The sequence below is a fragment of the Apium graveolens genome, chromosome 10, assembly GCF_009905375.1.
Source record: "Apium graveolens cultivar Ventura chromosome 10, ASM990537v1, whole genome shotgun sequence".
NCBI classification, from domain to species: Eukaryota; Viridiplantae; Streptophyta; class Magnoliopsida; order Apiales; family Apiaceae; genus Apium; species Apium graveolens.
The window spans coordinates 71,999,099-72,007,873 of NC_133656.1; the positions used below are offsets into that span (position 1 = coordinate 71,999,099).

Below are 8,775 nucleotides of genomic sequence, written 5' to 3' on the forward strand. Positions count from 1 at the left end.
CTCCTTTGTAGCTGTCTTTGATCAAATCCTCTAGATTAAAAGCTACTACAGAGATAGCCAAACACAAGATTTCATCTCCCTTTGCCCTTGATAATGCATTTGTAGCTATATTTCCCTTACCATGTTTATACTGGATTTCATAGTCAAATCCAAGTAATTTTGATAACCAGAATTGCTGAAAAGGGGTTGACACTTTCTACTGCAATAACCATTTCAAGCTTTTCTGATCAGTTTTAATGACAAAATGTCCTCCAAAGTGATACTATTCCCACTTTTGCACTGAAAAACTATAGCTAGTAACTCTTTCTCATAAACAGACAAGTTTTGCCATTTTGGCCCTAATGATCTGCTGATAAAGGCTAAAGGATCACCTTTTTGCATCAATACAACCCCAATTCCCTTCTTAGATGCATCAGTTTCTATTACAAACACTTCTTCAAAATCAGGAACAGCTAATACTGGAGCTAAAGTAAGTGCCTTCTTAAGATGATCAAATGCCTTTTGTGCCTCTTCATTCCATTTAAAAGCTCCAATCTTCATTAAATCATTTGAAGGCTTGCCAATGAGAGCATAATTCCTCACAAACTTCCTATAATAGCCAGCCAACCCCAAAAATCCCCTCAATTCTTTCACATTAGTAGGAACTTGCCAACTGTTGATAGCAGACAACTTTTGAGGATCGGTTTCTATACCTTTTTCTGAAATAAAATGCCCTAGATATTCAATCTTTTTAATAGCAAAGAAACATTGGCTAGGTTTAATGTACATATCATTCTTGCTCATCAATTGCAAAACTGCCTCTAAATATAACCAATGATTATGAAGATTTTTGTTGTAAACCAATACATCATCAAAAAATACTAAACCACGCTTTTTAATAAAGGCCTGAATACATAATTCATCCAGCCTTGGAATGAAGCAGGTGTATTGGTTAAGCCAAAAGGCATAACCAAGAATTCATAATGTCCAGTATGTGTTTTAAACACATCATCAGGGTGTAACCTCAATTGATGATAACCAGACCTAAGATCCAATTTACTAAAGACTTTTGCACCTGATAATTCATTAATGAGCTCATCAATTACAGGTTTAGGAAACTTATCTTTGATAGTTTTCCTATTAAGCTCCCTGTAATCTATGCATAACCTTCAAGTACCATCATTCTTACCTACCAAAACCAATGAAAAAGCAAATGGTGATGAACTATCTTGAATTATACCTCTTTCAAGCATTTCCTGAATAAGTTGTTTAATAATATCTTTTTGCTTCAAAGGATATCTATAAGGCCTGATATTCACTGGTCCTTCACCCTCTTTTAAAGGAATTTTGTGATCAAATACCCCTCTGATACCAATGATAAAGATTGAAGATAGAATTCTCAATCTTTACAATCGAATGAACAATCTGATTAGCCAAGTTTAAGTTGTAATGAAGCTAAATGAACAAATCGAAAACAAAAAAGAAGAATTAACAGAGAGAGAAAGAGAGAGATAAAGAAAGAGATAGAGAGAGATGAGAAGAGAGACTAAATATTCAACATTTTCATTCATAATGTTTTTTAATCAATCAGTTTCAACATTTATAAGCTAAAAAACAGAAATCAATCCTAACAAACTTCCTAACTAAATTTCCCGCATAAATGAACAAATGTGAAATTACTAAAGTGCCCTTGCTATATCATCTTGGTGATAACGATGATCCCCTCACTCACGCGAAAATCTACAGAGAAGATGACAGCTATGTTGCATTAGCTAATTCTATTGATCTATCAGATAAGGATATACAGTCTGTGTGGAGGTTCTTGTGACCCCCAAAACAGCTTTGGATAAAGGTGCTACACGACTATTAATGGTGAGTCTTGTATCTCTGAGTGTTTTTTTTTATCATAAAACAACTTTGTATCATTCTCTTACATAATATTCCGGAGCTTGTTGTCCTCGTATGGCTTAATTTGGGTACAACGACAGTGTATGGCAGTTATCTAATTGGACTTGGGCACATGTATGACGATGCGATCGAATTTCAAAGGGCAGTGGTTGAATTAGGACAAAATGTTCCAACAATTAATATGATTGCCTGCAGAATTATTTAAAGTATTACTCTAGTCATTAGTTTTTAAAGTGACCCTCATATCCGGGTCCTATTAAATAATGAATTCAATCACCTTTCAACAATTCTTCATAAAATGGTTGTTAAGGAGTCTTTCTTTATACTAGTGTTACAGAACAACCTCTTTTTAGTGTTTTCATTAATTAAAAAAACAATTTGAAGGAACACATGGGCTAAGAACAATAGAGAGAGCTTGCTAACCCGCCATCATCTACTTATATAAACAACTACTGGCTTCTAGTGTTTATGTACACACTTATGCAGTAGAGTTTTCTTTTTTTAAGTTGTTGATTAAAATGGAGAAAGGAGTTGTTTGTGTAACAGGTGGAACAGGATATGTAGCTTCTTGGCTCATCATGAGACTTCTTCAACATGGCTATGCTGTTAATACCACTGTTAGATTTCACCCTGGTAAGTTTTTTAACTAGTTCTTTAGGTATGTTGTTAGTTCTTCCGATTTTACTATGGTATTGGTTTAGTGCAGTCATTTCGGCTCTCTGTCCTCACCAAATCCCGTGTTTCAAGCATAGCCTAATACTGTTTTCTGTACTTCCAATTTAAACCCTCACGTCCTCTTTTCGTGTTTAAATTTAGATGTTCAGACTTGATTTGTAATGTTGTTCTTTAGGTATGTTGTTACTGCTTCCAATATTAGTATAATCAGAGGAGTTTAATGTTGTCATTTCGGCTCTCTGGTCTTTGCAATTCCCATGTTTCAAGCATAGCCTAATACGATTTTTAACCTATAGACAAGAAGAAGGATCTCAGTTACCTGACAAACCTACCAGGGGCATCAGAGAGGCTTCGGATATTCAATGCAGATCTTAACAGACCAGAAAGTTTTAATGAATCAATTCAGGGATGCTTTGGGGTGTTTCATGCCGCTCATAACATAGATTTTGAGGGAAAAGATGATGAGGAAACAAACACGAAAAGATCAATCAATGCAACATTAAGTATCTTACAGGCGTGCGTTGATTCAAAAACAGTGAGAAGAGTTGTATACACTGCGAGCTTAGCCGCTCTCTCGTTTAGTGGAAAGAATCTGGACGTAGTTGATGAGACAACATGGACGGATGTAGATTTTTTAAGATCTCTAAAGATATATGGAGAACCGTACTACATTGCTAAGACATTAACCGAAAGAGCAGCATTACAGTTTGCAGAAACGCATGATCTGGAGCTTATCACTGTAATTCCTACTTTTATTCATGGCTCTTTCATTACTCCTCATTGTCCGGGATCAGTGAGCTCTTCCATGTCAGTTATATTTGGTATGTACTTCACTTTTACCTTTACTCCATCTCAGAATATCTAAATATAATTGATGAAGACTTTAACTCCGCTTTGATTACATGAAACAAATACTCGAATAGAAACTGTGCAACATGTCTTTTAGGAAATTGTAATTGTCGTTAAATTACATGGACAACAAGCATCGCTGTGCTTCCATAAGTCCATCTCTTTGGAAATACAGAGCGTCCATACAGATGTATTCTTCGTCGTTCATTGGATCGTCTTTACAAGTAAACCTTAGGGCCTTCATACGTTCCTATTAGGAAAATGATATTCTTTAGACGTATGGGTTTGGTCATTCAACCTAGATTATATAATGGCACCCTCAATTGTTGATTTAATGTACGTGCAGGAGAGAGCTCTTCTGAAGAAAGGCATAAGATTTGATTTAGATATTATTACTTTCAGAGAAAGTGTTAGAGTGATAGTTGAAATTCTGTAACACGGTATTTTGTAACTCTGGGGAAAATTTCTAGAGATATTATTGTCAAAGATATTACATGATTCAATTAATCCCTCTTCTTATAAGGCTAAAACTCCTTGGGATCTTAGGATAGTCAGGTAACTTGAAAATTATTGGTTGGCAAATCTATATTATACTACTATTATAAGCGCGAAATATGGTTTCGTTTGGTCGGTTGGTCACCTTCCTAAAACTTTTATTTTCACCTTTCAAAATAAAAATAAAGTTAAAACAAAAATAATTTATTTCAATATATTAAATCAGATATTTAATATAATTACAAACACTTAGAACTACAATTCAACTTAGCTTCTAATTACCCTCGACTTCTTTCTCATCTCTTGCACAAGAAATCAAATAATTTCAAACTTAATTTTAATAATTCATATTTTAATATTTGAATATAATTCATATTTTTAAATCCATCGGTATCACCACACATACAAAAAATTAACTTCTTTAATTTCAATAATACCTAATTAGTATCTTTTATAATTTAATTTTTATATAATAAGCAAATTACAAATATTATAATCAGCATGTGCATCCCACGGGTAATTAATTAAGACTAACGTAGCTAAATCTGTGTAGTCATGTGAACGATGAGTGAATTTTGTTTAATGTTTTCAATTTGAGCAGGTGACGAGCTTCCGTTTGAATTTCCTGCTTGTATCCCCTTCGTGCACACAGATGACGTGGCTTCTGCACATATCTTCCTTTTAGAAAATCCGAGCGCTAGAGGACGATACATCTGCTCAGCGGTTGATGTAACACTTGATGAGTTGAACAGATTTCTTTCAGAAAGATATGCTGCATATAATGTATCATCAACCAGGTGGAGTCTGGTTTTTGTTACAGTTATCTATATGCTAATGGTCAACATTCAAGAAGATCTAACTGAGTGTTATGTTTCTGCAGTTTCCAAAAGAATGAACATTCTAAAATTTCTCGAGTGTCATCAAAGAAGCTTTTAGACGCTGGATTCAAATATAAATATGGACTAGAGCAAATGTATGATGATGCAATTGAATGCTGCAAACAGAAGGGCCTTCTCTAAGCCATCATTAATATCTGGGAAAGTTGTTTTATTCCCAAATGTCTGGCAACGTTCTTGCATATTTAGTACCATCATAATCAAAACCAAGGGTTCATTTCCCCATTGCTTTCTCCGTTTTTGGATTTCAACCAATGTACTATGAAGAAAATCCCTGTTAGAAGGGATTGCTACTTGTATGCGTGGATTGTGGTTCGTTATCTGAATGTTGATCTCTATATTTGTAGTCTAATGTGTTACTTGAACCTATTCTTGTTTACCCGAGGCTTTGGAGGAAACAGTTTTCTCTAAAGATGAGGTGCACTTAATGATGGAATCTACAGGGAGCATTTCAGCTATAGATTTGGTAAATTTTGTCGCTTAGAAACAGAAAATATTCCCGGTAAAACTGTAGCTGCGAACATAGTGTCTTATTCTGGAAGGAATGAAACACCATATGTTTGGAAAATGTGAACCGTGTTTACTAATGCAGAGCCCCACACATAGCCCTACAGGATACAGTCATACTAATGCAGATCTCTCTATCCGATATATAGTACCAATGTTTTTTTGAAACTGGTACCAATGTTTAATCATATAAACTAAACAAGGTAATAGAATTGAAGTAACTGAATTGTATGTATATTTGTGAGTATGTGCATACAGAGAAATAAACTTGGAAGAAGAAAACGAAAATGATATGTTTCATAAACTCAAAAAATAAAACTCATCAGTCTGTGATATTTATACAAAGTAGACAAGTCAATGTTGACTTATTTAAGTAACCAATTCTATTGAACTAATTCCATATGCTATTTTCTAAATTGGTCACCACTTGATTCTGCACAGCTTGTTGAATACTCTTCTTATACTGGATTTTAGTGTCCATCATCAGCATGACACTATTGGCTTTTGCATCACCTGCAGAAGCATCACCTGCAGACTCAGTCTTATTACTCCCCCCACAAGTTGGTATTACACAAGGATTGTGTAATCCTAACTTGGAACAAATAGACCAATGTGCAGAACTGCCAAGAGCTTTAGTGAAGATATCAGCAAGTTGATTTTTAGTCGATATTTTGACTGGCAAAATGACCCCGGCTTGAACCTTTTCACGGATGAAATGACAAGCTCAATATGTTTAGTACGAGCATGTTGAACTGGATTGGAAGCTATGTCAATAGCAGCTTGATTATCACAAAAAATAGGAACAACCTTAGTGACAAAAACTTGTAAATCTGCAAGAAGATATTTAAGCCACATGATCTCAGTAGTTATACTAGCAAGGGCACGATATTCTGCTTCTGCTGAACTTTGTGAAACAACAGTTTGTTTCTTTGCCTGCCAAGAAATAAGAGCAGAACCCAGCTTCATACAATAGCCAGACACAGATCGACCAGTAAGAGTACATCCCCCACAATCACTATCACAAAACCCTTGTAATTCCAAAGTATTGGTGGCAGGAAAAAACAATCCCAGGCCTGCAGTACATTTGAGATATCGTAAAGTCCTGAAGACACAAGCCAGATGCTTATCACGAGGTGCCTGCATAAATTGACTTAACAAATGCACTGGATAATTGATGTCTGGCCTAGTGAAAGTTAAATATAAGAGTTTTCCAACCAGACTCCTATAAGAGAAGGATTCACAAGAAGATCACCAGATGTGGCATTGTCATAAAGTTTGGTATGTTGATCCAGCGGAATAGACAAAGGCTTGGAATCGAGAAGATTAGCTTGCTGCAACATTTCAAGAATGAACTTCTTTTGACTAAGCATACCTCCTTTATCAGTCCGAGAAATCTCCAAACCCAAGTAGTATTTAGCCTTTCCTAGATCCTTAATACTAAACTTATCATTGAGAGCAGCCTTAAGAGAATGAATCATGGACATATTATTACCAGTTACCAGTATGTCATCCACATACACCACAACCACAGTGAACATGGAATCAATCTTGTGTGTGAACAATGCATAATCTGCAAGTGATTGATTAAAACCAAATGCAACCAGAAAATCGGATAGCTTCTCATTCCATTGCCGTGAAGCTTGTCTTAATCCATAAATGGATTTGATAAGTCGACAAACTAAACCAGCTGTTGCAGGAGAGAGCTTATAACCAAGAGGCAAATCCATGTAAACCTCTTCATAAAGGTCACCATGGAGAAATGCGTTATTAATATCCAACTGAAAAATAGTCCAGTTTTTAGAAGCTGCTAAAGCAATGACAGTCTTAACAGTAACACCCTTAGCAACAGGAGCAACTGTATCATGAAAATCAACACCTTCCTCTTGTGTATAGCCTTTAGCTACCAAACGTGCCTTGTATCTGTCTATTTCTTCATTGGCTAAAAATTTGATTTTATAAACCCATTTGCAACCTATTGTTTGCTTACCAGGAGGCAAAGGTACGAGGGACCAGGTATGATTTGCTTCAAGTACATCCAATTCTTTATTCATGGCGTCCACCCATTTAGGATCTAGAACTGCTTTAGCAAAAGTGGTAGGCTCCTTACAAAGATTTAGTTTTGCCATGAAAACACAATGCTGAGATGTATAAGCATGAGATGAAAGAAAAGAATCCATGGGATACTTAGTCAGCACAGCATTAGATGTAGAAGCAGGATCAATATAAGCAGGCAGTACATAATCTTGCCACCAAGATGGGCGTGTTCTGCACCTAGTAGATTGACGGACTGGAATAACAAAGGGATCAGAGGATATAGTAACTAAGGTATCACTATCAGGAGGAGAAGAATGCCAATCTGAATTAAAATGTGAAACAGAAAATTCTGCTGGAACATTAGAAGCTACAGGAACACTGTCACTGAGAGTTGGATTACTATCAAAAAAGGAATGCTGCTCTGTAGAACTTGTAACAGACGAGATGTCAGGAGTAGAAGATGAAGTCAGCCAAGGTTGAATAAAGTGTGGATCTGCAGAATTAATTTCTGAAGACTCATTTAAGAAAGGGAAATCTGTCTCATGAAAGACAACATGTCTTGAGATAAAAATCTGCTTGGTCTCTAGATTGAGTAGTCTGTACCCTTTATGGCCATATGGATATCCCACAAAAACACATCGAATTGCTCGTGGAGCAAATTTCTCTGAATCATGAACAGACGCATAACATAAACAACCAAAAACCTTGAAAACTGTATAATCAGGATGAGTTTTATATAGACAATAAAAAAGGTATTTTATTGTCTAAAACAGGAGTTGTCAATCTGTTAATAATGTGTGTTGCTGTAAGAAAACACTCCCCCCAATATCGTATGGGCAAACCTGATTGAAAACGCAAAGATCTGGCCACAGGAAGAAGTTGTCTATGCTTCCGCTCAACCCTGCCATTCTGTGCAGGTGTACCAACACAAGAAGCCTGCTGAAGCACCCCTTTAGAAGCCAAGAAAGTACTAAAGAAGTGATTGAAAAACTCGGTACCATGATCACTACGAAATTGTTTGATAGGTGTCGAAAACTTGGTCTGAACAAAGGCAAAAAAATCCACAAGTTGCCTAAAAACATGTTGTTTAGTAGGCAACAAGAACGTCCACACGGATCTCGAATGATCATCCACTATCGTGAGAAAATACTTACAACCAGTAGTCGTTTCATGAGCATAGGGGCCCCAAAGATCAACATGAATTAAGTCAAAACAATGTGTAGCATGACTGGTACCAGAGAGAATGGAAGCTTAGTTTGTTTGGAAATGGGACATATTGGACAAGATTTATTTTGCTCATCAGAAACATGAAGAGAAATATCTGGAATATGATGTAAAACTGATGATGAGGCATGACCTAATCTCATATGCCAAATGGCACTAAGATGCTTATCAGTTTTAACAGCATTAAGAACTGATGAAGAATCTGAAG

The 8,775-nt window shown here is 36.0% G+C and overlaps 2 protein-coding genes across 4 annotated transcripts; one reads left to right on the top strand and one right to left on the bottom strand.

Moving 5' to 3' along the window:
* Positions 1 to 213: 213 nt before the first annotated feature.
* Positions 214 to 783, bottom strand: LOC141690654 (putative mitochondrial protein AtMg00860). The gene has a single exon (XM_074495433.1). The coding sequence runs from the start codon at positions 781 to 783 to the stop codon at positions 214 to 216; it is 570 nt and encodes a 189-aa protein (XP_074351534.1).
* Positions 784 to 1,687: 904 nt separating this feature from the next.
* Positions 1,688 to 5,269, top strand: LOC141689357 (vestitone reductase-like). Of its 3 annotated transcripts, none has more exons than XM_074493633.1 (5): positions 1,688 to 1,851; positions 2,416 to 2,520; positions 2,859 to 3,383; positions 4,508 to 4,703; positions 4,787 to 5,268. In XM_074493633.1, the coding sequence occupies exons 2-5, from the start codon at positions 2,466 to 2,468 to the stop codon at positions 4,923 to 4,925; spliced, it is 915 nt and encodes a 304-aa protein (XP_074349734.1). In that variant the 5' UTR covers positions 1,688 to 1,851; positions 2,416 to 2,465; the 3' UTR covers positions 4,926 to 5,268. The 3 variants fall into 3 exon arrangements, with proteins under 3 accessions (XP_074349734.1, XP_074349733.1, XP_074349732.1); XM_074493632.1 differs by having other exon boundaries at positions 2,434 to 2,520; XM_074493631.1 differs by lacking the exon at positions 1,688 to 1,851 and having other exon boundaries at positions 1,903 to 2,520; positions 4,787 to 5,269.
* Positions 5,270 to 8,775: the final 3,506 nt, after the last annotated feature.